Source organism: Camellia sinensis, chromosome 10 (genome assembly GCF_055761805.1).
Source record: "Camellia sinensis isolate YWXY chromosome 10, ASM5576180v1, whole genome shotgun sequence".
In the NCBI taxonomy this organism is placed as follows: Eukaryota; Viridiplantae; Streptophyta; class Magnoliopsida; order Ericales; family Theaceae; genus Camellia; species Camellia sinensis.
The window spans coordinates 62,640,725-62,665,610 of NC_138970.1; the positions used below are offsets into that span (position 1 = coordinate 62,640,725).

Here is a 24,886-nt window from a genome sequence, read left to right on the forward strand (position 1 = left end):
AAAATACACAATTCCCATCGACAATCTCCTCCAGCCCCATCCTTTCCCTTATTTTCAAAACAAAATTTTAAAATATGTACATACTTTCTGTAAATAAACATTAACAATAAATATTACCAAATAGCAGTAAGGCATCAAAGTCTAACAGAATCACATTAATTCTTCAAAAGAGAATAATCAAAAGTCCAAACCGGTTCTATCTAAAAGCAACCACAATCTTAACAATGAGAGAAGTATGAGAGAAATAAGCAAATATTACATAGCAAGACTCACCCAATACATTGATTTCAACCTCTCAAAGCAATAAATAGAATAAAAATGGTTAACATGAGTGAAAAATAAAGTAAATTCACAAATCAAATGATATATCACCTATCTTTTAATCTTATTCTTCTCTTACTCAACCTCTTTTAAATCCAGATTAGCTTATTTTCTTCTATGCTCCTCCTTGATCCGAAATAATTAACCAGCGATGGAGCCGACTTCCACTCTTGGTGGACCCGAGTGCCGCCTTGGCCTAGCCGGTGAAGCTGGGAAAGACAGCCGTTTCTTCACTGACCCTGCCGAGTACTCCTTCTCCAGTGTCTCATTCTCCAAACCCAATGGGCTTTGCATTCGTGATTTTGCTTTCGCTGACTTTGTCGATGCCATGTAGCTTGGAACTGACGGAGAGCCGGCCAGGCTCTCGTCATCCCTGACTGATGACCCAGCAATACTGTGCCTCCTATTCCTCTCCGACTGCACGCTAAACACACTCTTCGCATCGTCATCTGGGCTGAACATGCTCCCTCGTGGGCTTGCTGGCTTTATTTTCCTGGATACTGTTGAAGATGCTGCCTTTGATGGGGGCGTTGAAGGACGACTTGGCTTTTGGCTTGAGGTCGGGGAAGGTTTGCCAGAGTTGAGTAGATGACGAGTGTAGGCCTTCGTGATTTCTCCGCCAGTTGTGTTGAGGCTAGCACTCTTTATGGATGACTTGTCATTGTTGAGTTCTTTGCCAGTTGTAGTTCCGGGCTCCCATGAACGGGCTGCCATCCATCGTTCTAGCCAACTCCAACCCCATTGAGGATTGTTCGGGTCCATGAACATTAAAGATGTGGGTCTTGTACACTTCTTCCAGTTTTGCTGCTTATTTCAAATTCGGAAAACTCAATTAATGGCTGAAATTCTTCAAACTAGATAAAAGGTGAATATTCATCTATAATATACAATGAAATGATGTGCTCAAACAATGATTTCTGCTCCAAAGACATAAAGTATATATCAGAAAATTTTCACGATAATTCCCATATTAAATAGATCGTTGGCAGATCAATATATTTTCTACTTGATTGACAGACATTCTCACTTAGGTTTGCTTCAAAATAGCTCATTTAGACACAATGGCAAACTAAATTCACAAGTTGTCTAAATATTCTAATTCATTTATCATGTCGATAACCTGCAAAATTAAGAAGAATAAGAAGAAAACAAAGTAGGCTCTAGAGTTCAGACATACTCTTTTTACAGGAAATTGTGCTAAGAGAACTGGTAACTTGAGAATTTGTGAAAACATCTACACACTCCAACACAACCTTGAATCTCACAAACTTCGAAGAAAAGTTATTGGACATAAAAATGTTGGATTGCTTGACATAAAACTGTTGGGCTCATATCTGAACAGCTTAAGCTTTTGAGACAATTTGATAACTAGGCAGAAAACTGTTCTCATAGTTTCAGCTGTTAGTTACTTAAGATGAAGCTATTAAGCAATTTTAAAGGATAACAAGAGCAGCCAATATTTGCAATGTTTCATCTATGTTTGTATTATGATGTTTTAAATTCTTGCAAATGAGAATTCTTCATCAAATACACTTACCAAATTTCTCACATAATATTTCTTTCTTTTTGGGTAATATTTTGAATTCTTAATGACTATACGTCTCTTTCAACAAATTTTGAATATCATTGGAACTGTTGATTGACTCTTGAATAATTGGCAACTTAATAGTAAGACCTACAAAATTCAAGATCTCAAGAACATTTAAGGTTTTAGATTTATGGTTCAATGTTTTAGAAATTTTAGAGTTGATAATTTCAAGATGCAGATTCTGGGATTTGAGTTGAAGTTTCAGTTTGATGAATTCACTTTCACCACCCAACACCTAATTGCCCAACGGCCTCGTCATTTACTACCATATTCTTCTCTTCCCGGTCATGGACCACCTCCTTAGTGCGAAAAATTGAATTTTATGTGCTGTCCTTGACAGCTGCTGGGTGGTAATATCTCACCAATATAGCGATTCTCAAATTTTTTTTAGGGCAAGTAACCCTGTATGTTAGTTATGTAACAATTGATCTTCTCATTTAATTTAAGTTATAGGCCTCAAAATAAATTTAAGATTTATCAAAAGTCAAAGCTTATGAAGTTAAATTCTGTAATACAATATTAAATAAAATCGAAGCTTAATAATTTTCTCTATAGATGATTGAGTTCAGCACAACCTTATGATTTTGCAATCATTGCCCTTATAATTAAATTAACCAAACCAACTTAAATTACAAGAGATGAAATAGACTTCAAAATTTAGCCTAGGGATGACAATTATATATTGCTGTAATTAGAGATATACACAATGGAGTTGTAACTAATTTCAGAATAGTAAGGGAAAAAACATGCGAGTTTCCGACAATAATATGTTTACATCAATGATCAACACTAAGTCCTTGACCTTCAACATTCAAGAGGATATCCTATGGTGTATGTAATTTACAGATGATATATTCTACTTGGAAATACAAGAGTAGTAAACTTTAAGATAGAATTATGGAGAGATACTTTAGAATCTAAAAGTTAAAGTTAAATCAGAGCAAGATAGAATACATAGAATGCAACCTCAGTAATTCTAGAAATATGGATGAATATAGAGTAAAACTTGGAGATACCTAAGAGTGACATTTTTTATATCATGGGGTTATTCATAAAGACTGAGAGCTTGAGGATGACGCGATCGATACAATTAGTGCGAGATGGATGAAATGGAGGAATGCATCATGAGTGCTATGTGATAGGAAGATTCCTAAGTTAAAGATAAATTTTTTTATAGAAAAATGAATGTAACTGAAATGAATGTTAAAATAGGTAAGCAGTGGGTCTTGGGTATAACTCAACCCTAAAAGCTAGCTATTAAGGTAAGGGCACCGTCACACTTATATACTTGACATTATTTTCATACCCAGGCAAGACTTTTCTTCACACCCTCCCTCACCCATAGCATGCTCACTCGGCAACACCTGCCCTATGTGGGACACACACACCATAATGCATGGTCTTGAGTAAAACTCAATCACAAAAGCTAGCTATATAAGGATGCAATCATGCTTATATACTTCATATTACTTTCATACCCAGGTGATATGGAGCTGTGCACAGAAGTTAGAAGTGGCACCAATTGAAGATAGGATGAACGAAAACCATTTGAGATGGTATAGTCATGTGCATCATAGACCAATTAACCCTCTTGTAGGGAAGAGTGATTTGGTCCACATGGAGGGTGGTAAAAGAAATAGAGAAAGGCCTACGAGAACTCAAGCAGAATAACTTCTTAAACTTAACTGATGATATGATTGCAAATAAAACCAATTAGAGGGAATTGATCCAAGTAATTGGAACAAATACTGGCCGAGTTGATAATATTAATTCAAGACGTTTATTTACCAAAAAATAATAATAAAAAATGTAAAGGATTTAAAAATGACAATAATAAGAAGAAGAAAAAAAAGGACTCCAAATTATCTAAATTGAAAAAATCCAATAGAAAAATAAGCAAATTGCCTTGTGGTGGTGGTAGTTTAGAAGGCAGAATTCCTAAGGAATTTTAAGGTAAGAAAATAAGTGAAAACAAGGATGTTGAAGATATATGAATTACAAAAGACTACAAACAGTAGATGTGGGAAGATCCTAGAGAATAAAAACGATCTTTCTTTTGCAATTAAACTAAATTTATATAAAAATGTTAATAACGTGTCAACCTTCCAATCTAAGGTTCTCTTACCAGTCGAACCAAAGCCTGCTGGCAAAACATGGCTTGTCTACATCTCTTATGGATGCACAAATGATCAGCAATGGAGAGTAGAGATAAGTAAAAAAAAAAAACCTAGGGCATGGACATTGTCTTCATTTAGCTAGCAGCAAAAAGTTCGGGCACCCCAAAGTCAAGCCCACTTGCCGCAGTTGACTTGTCTATCTATACTATTATATAAGTGTACAACTAAGTTGGTGTGAACACTTGTCAACACTTTGTCATGTTTTTTTGGTTTTCTATAATTGCCCACCACAATTGATGACCCCAACCCTAGTATTAAAATCACCATATCTTTATTTAATAGTCAGAACTATCTCGCGTGGTCATAGCATTTGACTATGTTTTTGAAGAGCAGAGGGAAGATGGGACACGTGGATGGCAAGATACAGGCACCCAACACAACTGACCCAGGTTATGACTAACGAGAGATTACCGATTCTTTGATTATGGGTTGGCTTATTCATTCGATGGTACCAGACATTGGTGAGGGCTACTTGTCTATGGAGACTGCCTAAGATGTTTGGGATGCTGTGGCTACCACCTATTCCCACAAAGGGAATTTCTCACAAGCATTTGAGTTACGTTGCTCTATTGAGAGCTCTGTTCAGGGGAGCAGGTGGTTCTTCAGTACTTCACCTTCCTCACCAACGGCTGGAAACACCTTGATCACCTGTAGAACTATAAGCCTGCTTGCATTGCTGATTCAGTCGGGTACAGAAAGTTCATTGCACAGGAAAGGGTCTTCAAGTTTCTGGCAAGGCTCAATGTGGAGTATGATCCAGTTCGAAGTCAGGTTCTGAGTATGGACACTCTTCCTTTACTTCAGGAGGCATTTGCCTATGTACAAAATGAGGAGGGTTGTCGGTCTGCTATGATGTCCTCTGTCTCTACTGACCGCTACGCATTACTGTCTACTCCTAGAGATGGCCTTAGCCTGACTCCTATCCCTCCGTCTGCCACCAAGGAATCTGTATTCTATGATTACTGTAAAAAACCACGGCATACTCGTGAGACATGTTAGAAGTTTCATGGGACTCCATCCGAGAGTCGAGGTGATTGGTTTGGTTTTAGAGGAGGTCGGTCAGGCCAGTCTAGAGGACGGGGTTCTCATCCACAGTGCTCATTAATCTAGTACCATTGATACACTTGATTCTACTTCCGCTTCCGTTGGCCAGCCTTCTGATGGTCTTTCTAGTATGACTACTCTTGAACTTGAGGACATTCTGTGTCACTTGCTGGACCGTCAATCTTCTACTACTCTCAGTACATCTTCCTCTTCGTTTGCCTGCTCAGGTAACTTAACTTCTTCTCCTTGTGTTTTCCTGACTCATAAGTCTTTGCTCTGGATTATTGATTCTGGTGCCTCAGATAACATGTTTGGCTCCTCTGATCTTTTCTCTGCCTATAAGCCCTCTTCAGGTCAGGACAAAGTTAGAATTGCAGATAGTACTGTTTTTTCCATTTCTAAAAAAATGTTTAGTCCATGTCACTCCTATCATACCTCTATCTTCTGTTCTCCCTATTCTCAATTTTTCTGTTAACCTGTTATCCTTGAGTCGTATTACACAAAATTTGAATTGTAATGTGATGTTTTTTTCCTGATCATTGTCTTTTTCAGAACTTTGTCATGAGAAGGACAATTGACAGTATTAGTGCAGAAAATAGTCTCTACTTCCTGGATCAACTGGAAGCGCGCTTGCTTATTCTTCCACCATGAGTCCTACTACCCAAGATTATGGCTGTGGTATCGGCTCTTGGACATCCTTCTTTTTATTTACTTAAGCATTTATTTTCATCTGGTTTTGCAAACAATAATGTGTTTGAGTTTCTTTATGGGTCTTGTTAACTTGAAAAACAACACAGAGCTTCTCTTGCTCCCAATTTTAATAAAAGTTTAATTCCTTTTTCATTAATACATTCTGATGTCTCGGTCCATCTCGTGTTATGTCTGTGAAAGGTCATTGATGGTTTGTTACATTTATTGATGATTTTTCTCATACTACTTGGGTGTATCTCAATAAAGACAAGAATGATGTTTTCTTTGTGCTCCGCAATTTTCATAAGATGATTTGTACTCAATTTGGGGCCACTGTCAAAATCTTATGTACTGATAATTTGGGAGGGGGGGGGGGAATACATAGATTCTGGGTTAGAATAATATTTTTCTGCTCATAGCATTATCCATCTGACCTCTTGTACCAATATCCCTCAACAAAATGGGGTGGCGGAACGTAAGAATCGTATTCTTCTTGACATGGCTTGGTGCATGTGTTTTTTTAAGAGTGTGCCTCGGTCCTACTTGGGCAACGCTGTTCTCACCGCTGCCTATCTTATTAATCATCTTCCTACCCAGGTCTTGCAAAAACAAGCTCCCCTTAAAGTCCTCCTAGGTTTCGAGTCATTGTTTTCTATTCCTCTAAAGATATTTGGCTGCGTCTGTTTTGTCCACAATCACTCTCCTACTCGTGGTAAGTTGGACCCTTGCTCCCTCAAATGTGTTTTTCTTGGGTACTCTCCTACTCAAAAAGGGTATAATTGTTACCACCCTGCTTCTCGTAAGTGGTTTGTGTCCATGGATATCACATTCTTTGAGTCCCAATCCTATTTCTTGTTTTCTCCGATGTCACAGTCCTCCTTTCAAGGGAAGCGTTGGTGTGAAGTGATTCCTGTGATTTCTATGGTGGAACCAGTTGTTCTTGCACCACCACCTCCTACTGAGACTACAGAACCCAATGTCACCAAGGGTAGGGAAGGGCAAGTTTATGTCAGGGACAAAGACAGACAGAAAGTTAACTGGATACAAGAGACCACTTCTATTCCTCCACTTCCATCTTCTGCTTCTGATGAAAGCCTAGGTAACTTTGAATCTCTTGAGTCCATTGATCTTGATGTTCCTATTGCCAAGAGAAAGGGTGTTAGATCTTATACTCAACATCCTATTTTAAATTTTGTGTTCTACTCCCATTTATCGTCCTCCTATAGAACGTTTGTGTTAAATATTTCCTATGTGAGCATTCCTAACCATTTTCAGGATGCTCTTGCTACCTCTGAGTGGAAACTTGTCATGATTAAGGAAATGAAAGCACTTAGGAAGAATGGTACTTGGGAATTGACTGAGTTACCTAAGGGCAAACGAACTGTGGGATGCAAATGAGTGTACATTGTGAAACACAAAGCGGATGGGTCTGTTGAGTGTTACAAGGCTTGACTTGTGGCAAAAGGGTTCACTCAGATATATGGCGTTGACTATCAGGAGACCTTTGCACCAGTGGCCAAGATGAATTCGGTCAGAATCCTTCTCTCTCTAGCAGCTAATCTAGACTGGCCACTTCATCAGTTTGATGTAAATAATGTCTTTCTCCATGGTGACCTTGAAGAAGAGGTATAGATGGACATTTCTCCTGATTTTGAGGATCATCAGACATAAGGCAAAGTATGCAGGCTTTGGAAGTCATTATATGATCTCAAACAGTCTCCAAGGGCTTGGTTTGAGAGATTCACTCAAGCTATGTTTAAATATGGCTTCAAATAGAGTCAAGTAGATCACACCCTATTTGTGAAACATTCCTCACATGGTAAGACTACAACACTCATTGTTTGTGTAGATGACATAGTTCTTATAGGCGATGATAGTGAGAAAATACCTCTGTTGAAGAAATATTTAGCCAGTGAGTTTGAAATCGAAGACTTGGGAAGCTTTAAATATTTTTTGAGAATTGAAGTTGTTCGCTCTAAGGATGGGATATTTATCTCACAAAGGAAGTATGTGCTTGACCTGTTGAAGGAAACTGGGATGCTTGGTTGCAAGGCTTGTGACACTTCACTGGAACCCAATTAGAAACTGGGAGGTGATGAAGGAGGAGTAGCTGTTGATAGGGGAAGCTATCAGCGATTAGTGGGTAAGCTCATTTACCTATTTCACTCCCGTCCTGATATTGCTGTTGCTGTCAGTGTGGTAAGCTAGTTCATGCATGTTCCTCATCAGCTCCACTTCAAGGCTGTTATGAGAATTTTGATGTACTTGAAGTCTGCTCCTAGTAAGGGTCTTTATCTTTCAAAGTATGATCAACTTTGTGTGGAAGCCTATACATATGCTGACTGGGCTGGATAAATAACTGATAGGAGATCAACTTCAGGGTATTACACCTTTGTTGGAGGCAACCTAGTTACTTGGAGGAGAAAAACAGAATGTGGTTGCCAAGTCCAGCACAAAAGATGAGTTTAGAGCTATGGCACAAGGGGTGTGAGCTCTTATGGATCAAGTTATTGTTGAGTGATCTAAGTATTGATTAGACTTGCTTCTTGCGGTTATATTGTGATTATAAGACTGCTATTAACATTGCTCACGATCCGGTTCAACATGACAAGAAAAAGCATATTGAGATTGATCGCCACTTCATTAAGGAGAAACTCGCTAGTGGCACAATATGTACCCCTTTGTGCAGTCCGGTGAATAACTTGCTGATATCCTCACCAAGGGAGTTGGGTGTAAGCCCTTTCATGATATCTTAGGCAAGCTGGGCATAAGAGATATCTTCGCCCCAGCTTGAGGTGTTAGAATAATATATTATTATTTGGGATATTATTTTGTAATTATTCTATACCTTAGGACCCCCTTGTAATTATTGATCTTCATTAATATAAATAGGGGATGATATCCTAATCATTCCCTAATCTTGGTATTCTTTAAAAATTACATCCCTCTCCATTGACCTCCATGAGTTTGTTCCCTCCTCTCCTCCTCCTTTCCTACCTGCTCCTACTCCTCCTCCTCCTCCTCCGGCGATGTTATTCTATCCTCGTCGCAAGGCTCTTTCTCCACCAGTTGTCTCTGCCTCTGCTGTTGATTCTCCTGCTTCTAACGACTCTGATCTTGCTAACCGTAAGTATCCCCTTCGCATCCGTAAACAGGTAGTCAAACTTGATTTTGCTAAAACAAGTTTTTGTCCTTCATACTGTATGTTTTTGTCTGCTATTCACTCTTTTTCAGAATCTCAGTCTTACAAGGAAGCCTGTCAGGATCCTCATTAGATTCAAGCTATAGAGAATGAGTTGTCTACTTTGCAGAAAACTAGTACTTGGGAGTTGATTCCTTTGCCTGTTGGTAAGAATCTGGTTGGTTGCAAATGAGTCTATAAAGTCAAGACTCATTCTGATGGTTCTTTTGAGCGCTACAAGGCTCGCTTGGTTGCGAAGGGTTTTTCACAAGAGTATGGAATTGATTATGAGGAGACCTTTGCCTCTATTGCCAAGATGACTACTATCCGTACTTTGATATGTGTCGCAACTGTTCATCATTGACTTTTTATCAGATGGATGAATGCTTTTCTTAATGGTCATCTTGCTGAGGAGGTTTACATGCGTCCTCTCCTTGACCTTTACCATTTCTCTCGACAGGTTTGTCGTCTTCGGCATGCTTTGTATGGTCTAAAGCAATCTCTTCGTGCTTAGTATGATCGCTTTCAAACTACTGTTACTGAACTTGGATTTCATTCTTCTGCCAAAGACTCTGCTTTGTTTCTCCTCCACATTTCTGCTGGTTTTGTTGCCTTATTACTGTATGTGGATGATATGATTATTACTGGCTCTAATTCTTCTGCTATCTCTGACGTCAAGCAGCATCTCTTCCGCACATTCGAAATGAAAGATTTGAGTCCATTGCAGTACTTTCTTGATATTGAGGTGGCTTCTTCTCCCAAGGGCTACTTTCTGTCTTAGGCCAAGTATGCTAATGAAGTTACTCACCGTGTTGGTCTTATTGACACCAGGCCTTGATTGGAAGCAGAATATTTTAGTAACTTTTTGGCTAAAATATGAGGTAAAAAAAATTAGTGGCCTTGTTTGGTTTGTGTTTCCCAAAAATTTTTGGGAAAAATTCTCTACAAATAAGTTTTCAAAAGTAATCAAACCAAACAAATTTTTCCAAAAAAATTTCCCAAAACTTGTTTGGTTTACAAGTTTTCCAAACAAATCTCTCCCTCATACACATCAAATCAATCACTTTTTTCAAAACTCTCTCTCAAAATAATTTTTCAAAACATCTTTTGAAAAAAACCAAACCAAACAACTTTTCGTACTTTTTATCTCTAAAACTCATCTCCCAAACTCAAACCAAACAACTTTTCGTACTTTTTATCTCTAAAACTCATCTCCCAAACTCAAACCAAACATACCCAGTATGTTTGGAATAACTTTTTGATTTTTTACAAAAAAATGTGCAAAAAGTATAGAGAAAATGAAAATTTTGACTTTTTAGTATAGGTTATAGGTTTTTTGGCTTTTTCAGTAATTTTTTGGTTTTTAGACTAAAAATGTTGCATGCCAAACGAGGCCTAAGATCGCTGATACCTCCATTGAGCTTAATGTAAATCTTAACACTATTGATGGTGTTCCGTTGCCTGATTCTACTTTATATTGAAAGCTCATGGGTTGCTTAGTCTATCTTACGATTATTCGCCCTGATCTTGCCTATGCTGTTCATGTGGTTAGTCAGTTCATTTCTACTCTTTGTTCTACACATTAGGCTGCTTTGGTTCAAATTCTCCGCTATCTTCACAGTACTATCTTCCAAAGATTGTTGTTGTCCTCTACTTCTTCCTTAGCTTTAGTAGCCTATGTGCCTGTTTGGCAGAACTTAAAAGCAGTTTATTTCAGCTTTCAGCTTAATTTAAGCTATTTTGATGTGTTTAGTTTAGCTTATAGCTTATAACTTATAGTTTTTTGGAAGTCAGAAATCAGCTTATTCTTTGAGTGGGGCTGGAGATGCTTAATTTATAAGTTAGAAATCAGCTTATGTTCATAGTTATAAGCTATAAGCTGTTTAGGCATAAGCTATAAGCACTTGCCCACAACTCTACCAAACAGGACCTATGTTGATGCTAATTGGGCTGGTGATGTTACAAATCATAAGTTCACTTCTGGTTTCTGTATATATCTTGGCGATTTCTTGATTTCTTAAAAATACAATAAACAAATTGTTGTTGCCCGTTCTACTGCCAATGCGGAGTATCGTGCTATGGCTCATGCTACTGCTAAAGTTGTCCGGCTTCGTTGTCTTCTCTTTGACTTGGGCATCCCTCAGTCTTCTCTGACCTCCCTCTGTTGTGATAACCGTAGTAATATTCAGATTGCCCATAACACTGTCTTCCATGAGTGGACAAAGCACATTGAGATTGATTGTCACTTTGTCCGTTAGCATTTGTAGTCTGGCTCTATTTCGCTTCCTTTCGTCTCTTCAACAGTGCAACTTGCTGACTTCTTTACCAAGACTCACACCATTACTTGATTTCAGTTTCTTCTTGGCAAACTCTCAGTATTTTCTGCTAAAACACCTTAAGTTTGAGCGGGGATGTGAGAAAATTAGGTTAGGTTTACTATATGATAGTGTATATTGTATATATATATGGTAGTGTTTTCTTTTCCTTTTTTAGGGTTAGGATTACTATATAATCAAATGTATTCTTTGTATTTTAACACAATTGAATATACAGAAATCTTGCAGTGATATCCTTATTGTCTCTTTTTAAAGGGGCTGGATGTATTAGAAAGAGAGAGATATAGATGAGGAGGTTACCTGGTGGGAGAAAGAATAAGCTAGTGCTCTTTCTCTTCTCATGGCTGCCTCAAACTTGCTCAGTAAGTTTGCTTCAATCTGTTCTTTTGACTGTAGACTGTCATCCCAATTCTCCCCAATCTGTTACAACTTACAACATTTAAACCAATTGTGTTCTGATGAAAGACACAAAGTGAAGAACCAGAAAAACAGCAAATTATTTATGAATAAACTACAGAATAAATTACCAAAAAGCACAACTCAAATAAGAAGCTATTTGGAAACCAGAAGTTCGAGCATGAATGCCTGTCAAATGTTCAATTGAAAGGTATCTGAATCAGCATAGCAATTTTGCGTGCATTTCACCAAACACATGCCCAAGAGAATTTCATGGCTGGCTGGACTAATATATTTGCAAACAGCCCCAGTGACATTCACATGTTGAGCTAATATTTCATAACCTATGATACGGATACTTCTAAAAAAGGAGTTGTGTCCATAGCATACCCATATCAGATACTGATACTCCTTGGATACCCGTGGATGCATATCCGATATTTTATGTTAATTTAAGAAGTATTGGTTACTTTTTTGGACGCTCTAGGTCATGTATCCAAACAGCTATTATGAAATTGAAATTGTAACAATTTTTACATATTAAAGTATAATTGTTAGAATACAAGAATAGTTTTTCAATATTTTCTTATTTCGTATCAAAGAAGAAAATAACGAGATAAAAGTATTACTCTACTTTTTTCGGATTTTATCAAATTAATGTAACTGAAGAAAAAAAACATAAATTGACTAAGGCTCTTAAACTAATATGTAATCCCTAAATAATGGTTTCTCACTTTGAGCTCATGTATAATACAATATTCAAAATTATAAATAAATGAAACAAAAAAAAAACAACAGTACTTGACCGTACCCATATCCTATTTTTCAGATTCTGTTGTATTGCCATATCCGAATTATATTGTATTCATATCCATGCTTCATAGTGCATAACCCATTTGAATTGCATCAAAGTAGTTTCTAGAATACCAATTGTTGCTCTATGTTTTCTAATAAAATTCTTACTCGTAAACAATAAATATGGAATACCGCTTGCATGATTTGCATCTTAGAAGATGCTTGATAACAAATTGGATACTGCCATCACACTCTAAGTAAGTAGAGCAATAATTTGGAAGAAAAGAGTGGAGATATGGAAGAAAGGTAACCTGTGAACTTGTAAGTTCTTTTGCTCGTTTTTGAAGAAGCTGTCTCTGGAGTGCCTGATTTTCCTCTGACATCCGGATCCTTCTAGACTGGATCTGAGATTGCACACGGGCTACAGTTTGAATGCATCTTAAAGCATTCGCAGTTTGGCGTTTGACAGTGGGCCCTTGTATTAATGATTTCAGCCTAACAAGTCCTCTCAAAGCCCGCAATGCCCTCCTAGCCTGAAGACAACCCCACAACAGCAAATCAGTTGATAACATCCATCATTTCTCAAGTGACCCGATGCTAAAGTTACAAGGAAGAAAAATGAGGGGAAAACACACTGCATAGTGCCAATATGAACAATTAATAATATGTGTCCTCAAACAGCTAAAATTGTAGAAAACTAGAATATAATAAACAAATTTATATATATGTAATTCAATAGAATGATATCACTTTAAATGCCCCTAATTGGTTAACGGCCTACATTTCAACCATACTACAACATATATAATCAAAACTACAAGTTTGACTATTCTGAAACTTCCTTTGTTCTTAGAACTCTTGGTCAATCTCAACTCAACTCAACTCAATAAGCCTTTGTCCCAATTACTTGGGTCCATTTTCTCCAATTTGTTGATCTTTTCCTTAATGCTTATGCTTATCATTAATAAGTTATTTATGCAAGCCAAATCATTAATAAGCTAATTTTCAAAATAAAAAGGACACCCAAAACACGATACGCCCACTAAAGCGGGATCTAGGGAGGCAAAACATTGACTAGTACCAAAATGTCACTTGCAGTCATGTTCAAACTATGGGACTAACACGAGAGAGACAGAAAGTGATGAAATTATATGGTTGTTTTGGTTCTAAATGATAAATTCCGGACATTATTTTTCACAGCGTGTCATTAATACCAAAGAACAAACACAAATGCAAACACTTCATTCCATAAAACTGGTCAACTCGAGCATGGCCTCATGGAGTCTGAAATACATAATTACTTGGTAGCCTATATCTGAGAACAAGCTCAACAAAGCAATAAATAAAGATAAATCAAACAGAAAATGCTCGCAACCTCTTAAGATTGTAGAACTTTTGTTCTCAACCTCTCTAACCATAGAAAAGAAGCACCCTGCCAACTAAATATTAGCTATTGGAATCAGAGAATGACAAAAGATCAATTACTTCACAAATACAAAACACAACTCCAAAAATTCTCATTAGGAATGGAAATTTTTGGCTGTGTTTACACTATGTTTGGGAACCTAGGAGAGAAAAGAAAAGAAAGGATTACTTAAGTTATAAAAGAAAAGAAAAGAAAAGAAAAGAAATGATTGTAATTTCTGTCATTCTTGTTTGGTTAGATTTCATTAAGAAAAAAGAAAAGAAAAGAAATTATTTTATGTTATATTACCAAAATAACCTTTTTATATTTTCAATCATTTTATTTCTTTTATTTTTATAGGGACAAAATTGGTATTATAAAAATAATGATTTCTTTTCTCTCCCAATCTCTCTATTTTTGGGAAGATTGAAAATGAGGCTTATAAGAGAAATGAGTTTCTTTCAATTCCTCTCCATTTCTTCTCATTTCTCTCCACTTAAGTTATCCAAACAAATAAGAGAAATACATATCTCTTCATTTCTTTTTTTTTTCTCTCCAAATCACTCAATCCAAACATAGCGTTAGTGTGGAGTTCTAATCATGACTCCACACCCATATTTGAGTATGGTGTTTGGTTATAACTTTCAAAAATTAATTTCACACCACTTTTGAAACTCGTTTTAGGTTGGATTTGAATTTTAAAATTTGGCCTACTTGGTCATCATCTCGTACGTCCGGCCGGTTGACAGGAACAGTGCGATTTTTTTATTTTTTATTTTTCTCCAACAATTGGCACTTGTAATTTTTATATATTAAATAAAAAAAAATTCCAAATTTTTAAAAAAAATTTATGAGCTTTGAATAGAATTTTGAGTTGTGTGTTTGGTTATGAGTCACAAGTTTTTGAATCAAATATCATATGTCACATCAATTATTTCAAACTTAATTCAAAACTCTTTTCAAAACTCATAATCAAATAAATTTTCCACACTCAAATCATAATTTCAAAACTCACAAACTCAAAATACAACTCTATTCTCAAATCATAATTCTAAAATTCTACCAGACGCAACCCTTATTTTTCCTATGAGAATGCAATGCGAATCAAATGCAGCATTCAAGCAATAAGAATTACATTTATGGACATTGGACATGCTTGTGCTCAAACTAAACAAAAGTGTTGGACAGAAATCTAAATGATTTTTAAGAGCATTTTTCACCAAAATAACATGGCAAATAGTTTGGCATGAAACGACATCAATCAAAACAAAGTACAAAGATAACGAAAAATTTAAAAATAACATAAAACAATTTGCAATTTTATGTATTTAAAAAGAGGCATACCAGGTATCCCCGGAATGCTGTTTGAATTTTGATTGCTGCCACTTCCTCCTTCGGTTTGCCTGTGAACTGATTCACGGTAGTGAGTCTAACAACCTCTGCTGCAGCTTGAGCAGCTGCAACAGCAGCCTCGGCTGCCACAGCAGTGGCAACTGCAACAGAGTAAGCATGTTTAGTTTGTTCATCCTCTGCTTCAATCAATTTCACATCTTCTGGTGGAGGAAGAGGATGAGGCACAGTAAGAGTTTCTGAAGGTGAGGAATCAGGAACAGACGATTTTTCCTTCCCAAACCATTTCTTCTTTGATTTATTTGATTTCTGAAAACCATTATTAAATATATTACAATCCTATTTAAATTTAAAATAGTCACAGAAGGACTAAAAGAATCAAAGCGAGAATTTTCTAAACCTGGGCTTTCTTTTCCTTGGACTCTGGGCTGAAAGCTTTCTTTATGGAAGAAAACCAATTCCCTTTCCTCCCCATCTATGTATCATACCTCAATTTGTCCTGTTCCAAGAACAAAACAACAAAGAAAAACATCAAAAGATTTCACCTCTATGTATTATTTCTCAATTGATCATTATAGCCATTTTTTTCTATTTTATTCCTAAACTATCAATTTCATCTATTTAGTCTCTGTAGTTCTAATTTTACTTCGTGTGGTCTAATTGGAGACGTCAGTCCAAATCAATAATCCTTGAAACCTAATTTGATGGGCAAAAGGTTGATTTTTATAAATTTGAAAAACTTAGACTGCTTTTGGTTTAGTTTTAGAATTGTGATTTTCTTTTTAAAATTGTGATTTGAGTGTGGAATTGTGAGTTGAGTTTCGAATAATTGAAAATTTATTTGGTTATGAGTTTTGAAAATTGTTTTGAAAGGAATTTTTGAATTTTAAATTTTGAAAAGAGCGGCTTGGGTTTACCTAGTCTTCTACCTGGACACCCTCTTGGACAACCGACCGGTTGACCAGAACAGTGCAACTTTTTTTTTTTGTGTGTGTGCAATTGCAACCTGTTATTTGAAAAAATAAAAAATTTAATTTGTTTTAAACATTTTTTAAATATAGAAATTAATTTTTTATAACAAGAATTTAACAATTTCATCACTAATCATCTTCAATACTATATCATCAAAAGAGTTTTGAGTTTTGAATTTTGAGTTGTGTGTTTGGTTATGAGTTTCGAAATTAATTTTTGAATTGAGTTTTGAGTAATTTTGAGTTGTGTATTTGGTTATGAATTTTGAAAAGTGATTTGAAAAATTTGCCTTTGGAATTTTCTAAAGGCAAACCAAACGGAGCCTTAAATCATCCAACCAAACATTCATTTTCTTTCTACTATTTTGAACAAACTCCACCCAACAACCTGATTTTACTTCGTGTAGTCTAATTGGAGACGCCAGTCCAAATCAATAGTCCTAGAAACCTAATTTGATGGGCAAAAGGTTGATTTTAAAATTTGAAAAACTTAAATCATCCAACCAAACATTTATTTTCTTTCTACTATTTTGAACAAACTCCACCCCACAACCAATTTGATGGGTGCTTGGTTGTGTGATTTAGGTTGTCCAAATTGTAAAATTACCCTTTTGCCCATCAAGCTAGGCTTCCACCATAAGTGATTTGCAATGGTGTCTCCAATTGGACAACATGAACTGAAATCAGAAACTATAAATAGATAAAATTAATAATGTAGGGATAAAAAGTAAAATGACAGTTTAGGGAATAAAAGTGAAATTAACCCACAGATTTCGCCTCTATGTATCATTCCTCAGTTTGTCATGTTCCCATAACAAAACAAGAAAAAAAACTATCAAAAGATTTCACCTGTTTCTATAATTCCAATTTATAAGCATAACAAATCTATCTATGATTAACACGTAGGTGATTAAACATTCTTATGGAGAAATCGACACTATGAATAAACATACATGGTAGAGAGAGGACTCTGTAATTTTGTTGAGAAAATTGAAGAAAAGTAAATGAATCTGAAACTTTGAATATTATGTGAGTGAGTGAGTGAGTGAGTTTCAGTTCTCAACTGACACACTTCAACAACTGCCATTACTTCATAAATCTGGCCCAAACAAAAAAAAATATTTAAGATTTAGTTCCAAGTTATTTCCTTATGCATCATTTTCTCAGTAACCAAACAGACACAAAAAGACCAGAACCCCATCTTTCACAGAGGCAAACAAACCAACAACTGGGTAGTCTCCAAGAAAAAGGCACGTTACCCAGATGTTAAATTTGCAAGAAATTCAAGAAAAATAAAAAACCCACTTTCAAAAACAACTGTAAATGTACTTTCCCACAACAGAAACTACCATCATGTTCTCAGTGTGCAAGCAAGAAAATAAAGAACATAAAAAATAATAAAAAAAAACAAAAAAAAAACCTGTAAATAAATGAAGTTTCTAGATCGCTCAGAGCTTCTTCTTGTGATGCAAGTGTCTTTCCATCTGCCTAAACAGAAATGAAAAGATGAGGAGTTGGATTGGATTGGACACCCCTCTCTGTTTAAGATATAGTGAAGAGAAAAACCAGATCTTGACAAAGAAGTATTCAACGATCCGAATGAATAATATGAGGAGTGAGGTGAGAGTAAACAAGTGGTCCTTGCCCGTGAAGTCCCCTCTTCTCTTCTTGGGTTGGGCAATGTGCGGGTCCCACCTAATTATCAGACAGGCTGACTCGCTCTCTCTCAGCCAAAGTTCTTTTCTTTTTTTGTATTGTTGCCACAACTACACTCTTTCCTCAGAGTGGAAAAAAGAGGGCTTGATTGATTCTCTCTAACTTCTAGGTTGCCATCTAATTTGAGTGAATGTTTGGGTTTAGTGAGATTAATTTATGGGTGATATAAATTATTTATTTTTTAAAATTTATTAAGCAAAATATTTATATGAATAATTAAGGTAATTAGATATCAGTAATTATATTTGAATCACATTTGTTTTAAAAATATATATATGTGTGAGCAGACATCCGATTTTTGTGATTCAAACATATAGTTATTCATATTCAATTATTTTAATTTTTGGTATGAATATTTTACTCAATAAGTATTAAAAAGTGAACGGTTCAAATTATGACTATAAATAAATTGAGCTGTTTGTGAACTGCCTCGACTTGGTTCTTTTAGTAAACGGGGCCAAAATTGAACTCAAATAAGCTCGATTCGTTTATTTTTATTTAAATTATATAATGAATAAATTGTCTATATATATAAATAATAGTATACAGGCATTATTTATGTATTAAATAATATAAATATTATTTTTTATTTTAAGATCTTTATTTAAATAATATAAAAAAAATAATAAAAATCTTATCAAGCCGAGTCGAACTGAACTCAAGTTCCATTAATATTAACTAACCGAGTCAAACTCGAGCCTAGTTAAGTATCGAGACAAGTTTGGGTTCAACAAAGTTCAGCTTGACTCGACTTGTTTGCAGCCCTAGTTCAAATCATTGAGATTCACACCAAAATAAGCCTAAACATATATCAAATTAAGATGACCAACTTGATAGAATCTAAACAAAAAAAATAAGTACTCAATCCATAGGTCCATTTTTTAAATATTTTTGGTCAAAATGACACAATTTGTTTATGAATAATGTTTGAGAGTCACAATTTGTGTGGCTCAAATGGCTCAAAACTGTCAAAACGACGTCGTTTTGGCATGTTTTGTGCTCAAAACGACGTCGTTTTGACAGTTTTGAGCCATTTGAGCCACAAAAATTGTGGCCCTCTACTATTGCCCTTTGTTTAAAAGAACAATTATCTATTGAAATCAATCTAACTATCTATCTCTTGAAATCAATTTATTTGTCTATCTCATCAAATCACTCTATTTTTCGAAATCATCTAATTTGTCTATCTATTGAAATTCACAAAGTCTATTTTTCTATCTGTTGAAATTCACCGAACAACCTATCTATTGAAATGTGCTACATGTCACTCATTCAATACCTTATCAACTGAATATCACAAATTTCTCTACCTCACAACCACCATTTGTTGTCGCCGATAACTTTTCTAATGACTTTTTCAATCAATTCCCTGACGACTTTTTCCAGCATGTTATTATCACTGAATAAGATTTTTCCTTTGATCTAATTTACACACTCTTTATGATAGACTTTTCACCACTTTTCTCAAAAAAGAAAATTCATAAAGACTTTTCACCACTTTTCTCAAAAAAGAAAATTTGATCATACTAAAAAAACAAATAAAATAATTAAATGTGTAAATTACACTTGTCTTTTCCTAATATTTCTTTCATAAAATTTAGCATTACTCTATTTTTTTCTACACACAAAAATGTGTTTGCCGTTATTGTGAGTTGTCTTGACAATCAAATTTTAGGTGTTAATAATTTTAAAAAGAAAAATTGAACTACAATTTTGCTCTTTAATGGGTGAAGGTGGACATGATGCTATATTTTTATTATACATCAGATATGTATGTTTAGAATGAAATGGTATTTTATCCAAGAAATAAATAAATAAATGGTATTAAGAATCCAAGAGATAAAATCAAAAACATAATGATTACCTATAGTAAATAATCATTGATGATCAAAATAAGGTCTATTTTTGGGAGTGTTTTTTATTTATTTATTAGTTTTTTTTGGAAAAATTGTATAAAAAGGTAGAAATGTGACGTAATCTAAATAAACCAATAGAGATTCGTTTGGGAAAAAAAAAATTTAGTATGATTTTTTGATTTTTTTGGCTGATTTAGCCTAGCTTTCATTAAAAAAAAAAAAAAACTTTTTAACTTTTTTAATAGAAAAAATGAAATGATTTGAATGTTACATGTTCTATTTTATTTTTGTGTGCTTTTTAATCCCAATTCACTTGTCAAACCACAGATAAGTTAACCTTTTTTTCCCTAATTATCAAAATAGGTCTAAATAAATGCCATGCCTGGGTGGCACACAACACAACTTTTTTATATATATATATATATAAGAAAAATTAATCTGAGGTCCCTCTCCCATATTTAGTAATGGAAGAGATCCACAATTTTATTTTATAATGTCTAAGGTCCCTCAACTCCCACACCCATATATCACAGAGAAATTTGACTCTCTCGAATCAAACCTCATTTTTTTTTTCTCTCTCCCACTCTAAACTTCTCCCTCTCCAAATTCGGAACTCTGTTTCTCCATTCTCGATCTTGAGAATTAAAATGAAAATCTGAGGGAGACTGGTTTTGTGACAGGAGGGGAGCTCTCGGGCTCGATATTTTGTTTCTCGGTTGATACCAGTACACAAGGATCCTCCATATGAGCAGGTGAGTTGGGTGGCAATCCCTCTTATGCCACAATTAATTTTCTTGTAGTTCATGGTGGTTTTAGAAGTGAATTGAGTGGTGGTGCATGACTGTGTTTTAACCTGATTTCAGGAAGTATATTATTATTGTGGGATAAGATTAGATGCATATATTCCTACAAATGTGGTGTAATTTGTAACACGTATATATTGTTTTCTTTCATACATGGTTTCGCAGGAGGCAAGATTCCCACAGCTTCGAACTTTGACTACAGAACAAAGGACGAAACTGAAAAGCAGTTTTCTTCACTTACAGAGAATCCAGAGAAATTCTGAATTTCTCTGGAGAGAAATTCCAAAGTCCAGAGAAATTTCCAGAATTTCTCTGAAGAGAAATTCTCTGGATTAAATTTTCTCTGAATTAATGTTGAGGGACCTTAGAAAAAATCCCCACACATATATATATATATATATATATCATGAGTGAGAGAGGTTGTTAAATTTTTTTTTGCAAAAGAAAGAAACAGCAACGACTTTTGTTTCTTTCTTGGAAATTTTGGTGAAAGGCCCTACACAAAATTTTCATATATAAGGACGTAGACATAAATTGTCATTCTAAGGCCTAGCACATTACAGAAATATTTTCAGGGCCAAATTGCATATTAAATTTTAAAATAATATTTTAAAATATTTTTTTAATAAAATTATTAATTTGTAAATCGTTTCGTTGAAATTTATCAAATAAGATATTTGTTGATAATAAAGTTCTAGAGAAAAAAAATAGAGTAAAATTTTATTGTCCATGTTAACATTAACAAACTTGGCAAGTTGCTAACAAAATTATAAAATTAATTCTGAACATTCCTAGATATGTCTATCATGTATATTAAACAATTTTCAAAATTTTAATTTCATTGGTTAGATAAAAATTTATTAAGAAAAAAACTACATATAATGAAATGTATGCTATTGATAGCTAAAATTTCACTCTATTCAAAATAAAATTTTACTCTACTCACATGTCATATAGCATGATAGCAAAAATGGATAATGACCTTGGAGAGAGATATGACAACCAAAGAATTACAAAGTCAAGATAGCCAAATCCAAATAAGTTGCATGGGATTTTTTTATTTTTAGTAATTTTTTTAAAATTATATCAATTTTTTATTTATTTATTTATATCCAATCATCTTAATTTTGTATGAATATTTTACTCAATGAGTATTAAAACACGAACGGTTCAAATTCGGATTATAAATGAATCGAACTGTTTGTGAACTGGCTCGACTTGACTCGTTAAGGGCTCGGCTCATTTAGTGAACAAGTCAAACTCTCATTTAGTAAACGGGCCGAACTCGAGCTCGAATAAGCTCGGTTCGTTTATTTTTTATTTAAATTATATAATAAATATATTATCTATATATATATATATATATAAATAATAGTATACATACATTATTTATGTATTAAATAATATAAATATTATTTTTATTTAAATAATATAAAAAATAATAATAAACATCTTATCAAGCCGAGTGGAGTGGAGTTGAACTCGAGTTCCATTAATATTAACAAATCGAGTCAAGCTTGAGCCCAATTAGTTATCGAGATAAGCTTGAGCTCAGCAAAATTCAAATTGACTCGATTTGTTTGCAACTCTAATTCAAATCATCGAGATTGGCGCCAAAATAAGCCTAAACGCTCTATCAAATTAAGATGACCAACCTGAAAGAATCTAAACAAAATATGTGTACTCAATCAATTTTTTAATATTTTTGGGTCAAAAGGGCACAATTTGTTCAAAAGAACAATTATCTATTGAAATCAATCTATCTGTCTATCTCTTGAAATCACCTAATTTGTCTATCTGTTAAAATTCACTAAGCCTATTTTTCTATTCGTTGAAATTCACCGAACAACCTACCTATTGAAATGTGATACATGTCACTCATTCAGGGACACAACCTAACCGCAATCACTGCTAACGGTTTACCTTTACATGACTTGGGTGACGTCTCACTCAACCTTACACTACTTTACCCTCGATTAGGCACAAATTCAGGAATATTACTGTTCATATTATTATTTTATTAAATCTAAATTATGCCATATATTGTCTCATGAATTTACTGTAGAGAGGGTGGTGGCCGATTGGTCGTAACTAACAGGCAGATTTGCTCCTGTATTTCTCTTTCTGTACGTTCAATCAAAGTTGTAAAATTCTGTAAATGGATTAACGTTACAGTCTGTAAACGACGATTATCAACTGTGAGCCAGAAATTATAACGAGATTGATAAAATTCTAATAAAGCATTTAATTCTACAAGTCTATCAACAGGCATACATTAAAAATATAGGAGAAATACTTAGAATCAAAACTTTCAACTTTTATTATATTGCTTATGGCATACACACTTGAGACTTGAAGAGAGAGAGAGAGAGTACACACTTATAAAATTGAAAACTAAATTACTCATGCCTTCAACAAGAGTGAGGCTTCCCTTATATAGATAAATAAAAGATAAGGTTGAGGACAGGTGGCGTGTCCTAAGTGGGTGGAGTTGATCGTCTTTATCCTCTTCTGATCACGGATGACTCAGCTCCTTATCTTTATTGTCCTGAAGTGGACAACTGTGTGGACAGCTGTTGATTAAAGCTGTATGGCCGACAAGGCATCTTTTCTTTTTTGAAAAGTAAATATTTGAATTTGTCGTCTTTTACCGACGCTGCTGTAAAGTGAATGAAATGGCGGACAAAGAATCATTCTTTTTTGCCTTTTCCTTTTTCATCTTTATCCTGACTGATCTTTTCTGAAATGAGACCGGTCAATGAGTCCCAAAAATCTCCAAATTTGGATCGTTGTCGGTAGGATCTTGGGATTCTCCTACAAGGACAGAGAACTCATTTTCATCGAGATCTGGATCTGGATGCTCTTCTAGACCTTGGCTTCTAGTGCCTGATTGCATGCTAACATCATCTCTGGATAAGGATTGCAGGAACTGATCTTTCATAAAATCCATGCTTTTTACAATTAATTCCTGTTCCGATAATCCTGGATATTTTTGCCTTAATTCTTGTTGAATTTGGACAAAAGGATTTTTGATTACTGGAGTGGCTAGGAGTAATTTCAGAACAGACTCCCAGCAGGCTTGTGTATGAGCCTTGATCTTCTGTAATATTTCCTGTTGCTGTTTTGGGGTATCAAACCCTTGGTCCACCTGTCATGACCCAAACCCGCCCTTATGGGTTTAGAATCGCAACCGGCCAGTAATCCGTGATTACCGAAGGCTTGCCTAACAGTAATGACAATAATACAGAGTAAAGGGGCTGGCGGAAGCCAAAACAGTAAATCAAAGATGTCCAATGAGCTGTGACAGTCTGAATGCAAAAAGAGTTTTTATAAACATGCCACATTGACAACCAAAACAGACATATACACAAACATCAATGTCAGGGACCAAATCCCTAACTATAACTGTACAGTCAAGTCTTAACCATTTATTACAGATCAGAAACAAAAGGGGGAAACTAAGACACCCCAAAATAGCCTTAGCTTAGACAGACTCGGAATCTCGAGGTGAGGCATGGTGGTTGGCTTGACAAAACATGAGCTTAACTTGATGCTCCTAGCATCGATCCGGTGCATGAACACCTACATATAGATATAAATAGTGAGCTAAAGCCCAGTGAATAACCAATGCGTAAAGAGGTTAAGAATGAATATCCTTTCAGCAATTAAAACAGTCAATTGCATCAGTAAATCAGTCATGTAGAACCATAGTAGTCATACGTGGTACATCCCATTGCAAAATAGTGCAGTAGGTCTTAACAGACCAAACAGTCAGTTGATGGCCATCATAACAGTAAATAGTAGTAGTTCCAAACATTGGAACCAACAGAGATCTCTGTGACAGTAGCAGTAACAGTAAATTACTATGGATGCCACGGATACAATTTACAAATAGAACAAATATTCATTCATTAAACAATAATATTTCAGTAAGTAGAACAGTTGATCATTCAGAAAATAATCATAATTGAACATATCTTTACAACATTGTTACTCACAGAGCACTGGGCTATAGACAAGCTAACGAGCGTCCTCGGATGCCAACCCTATAGTTGCAGAATGAACACACACTCGGGATTAATAACTTAGCCCCCCTATTTATACTTGGTGTAGTTCTATAACATTATCCTCATTAAGATGCCTTAATTATGGCCTAGGAATGCCTAGAATGAAATGAGGATGCAAAGATGTACTTTAAAACACTTTTCAAAATTTGCTGAATATAGGGGTCTCGCTCGAGCGTGACTTTCTTCGCTC

The 24,886-nt window shown here is 35.1% G+C and overlaps 1 protein-coding gene across 2 annotated transcripts; it reads right to left on the reverse strand.

Moving 5' to 3' along the window:
* Positions 1-127: 127 nt before the first annotated feature.
* LOC114302163 (protein IQ-DOMAIN 3) lies at positions 128-18,098 on the reverse strand. Of its 2 annotated transcripts, XM_082891523.1 has the most exons (7): positions 17,675-17,886; positions 17,208-17,353; positions 15,684-15,782; positions 15,278-15,592; positions 12,840-13,061; positions 11,638-11,757; positions 128-1,125 (listed from the first exon to the last, which is right to left on the reverse strand). In XM_082891523.1, exons 3-7 carry the CDS (start codon positions 15,756-15,758, stop codon positions 463-465), a joined length of 1,395 nt encoding a protein of 464 aa, XP_082747649.1. In that variant the 5' UTR covers positions 15,759-15,782; positions 17,208-17,353; positions 17,675-17,886; the 3' UTR covers positions 128-462. The 2 variants fall into 2 exon arrangements, with proteins under 2 accessions (XP_082747649.1, XP_028102956.2); XM_028247155.2 differs by lacking the exon at positions 17,208-17,353 and having other exon boundaries at positions 17,675-18,098.
* Positions 18,099-24,886: the final 6,788 nt, after the last annotated feature.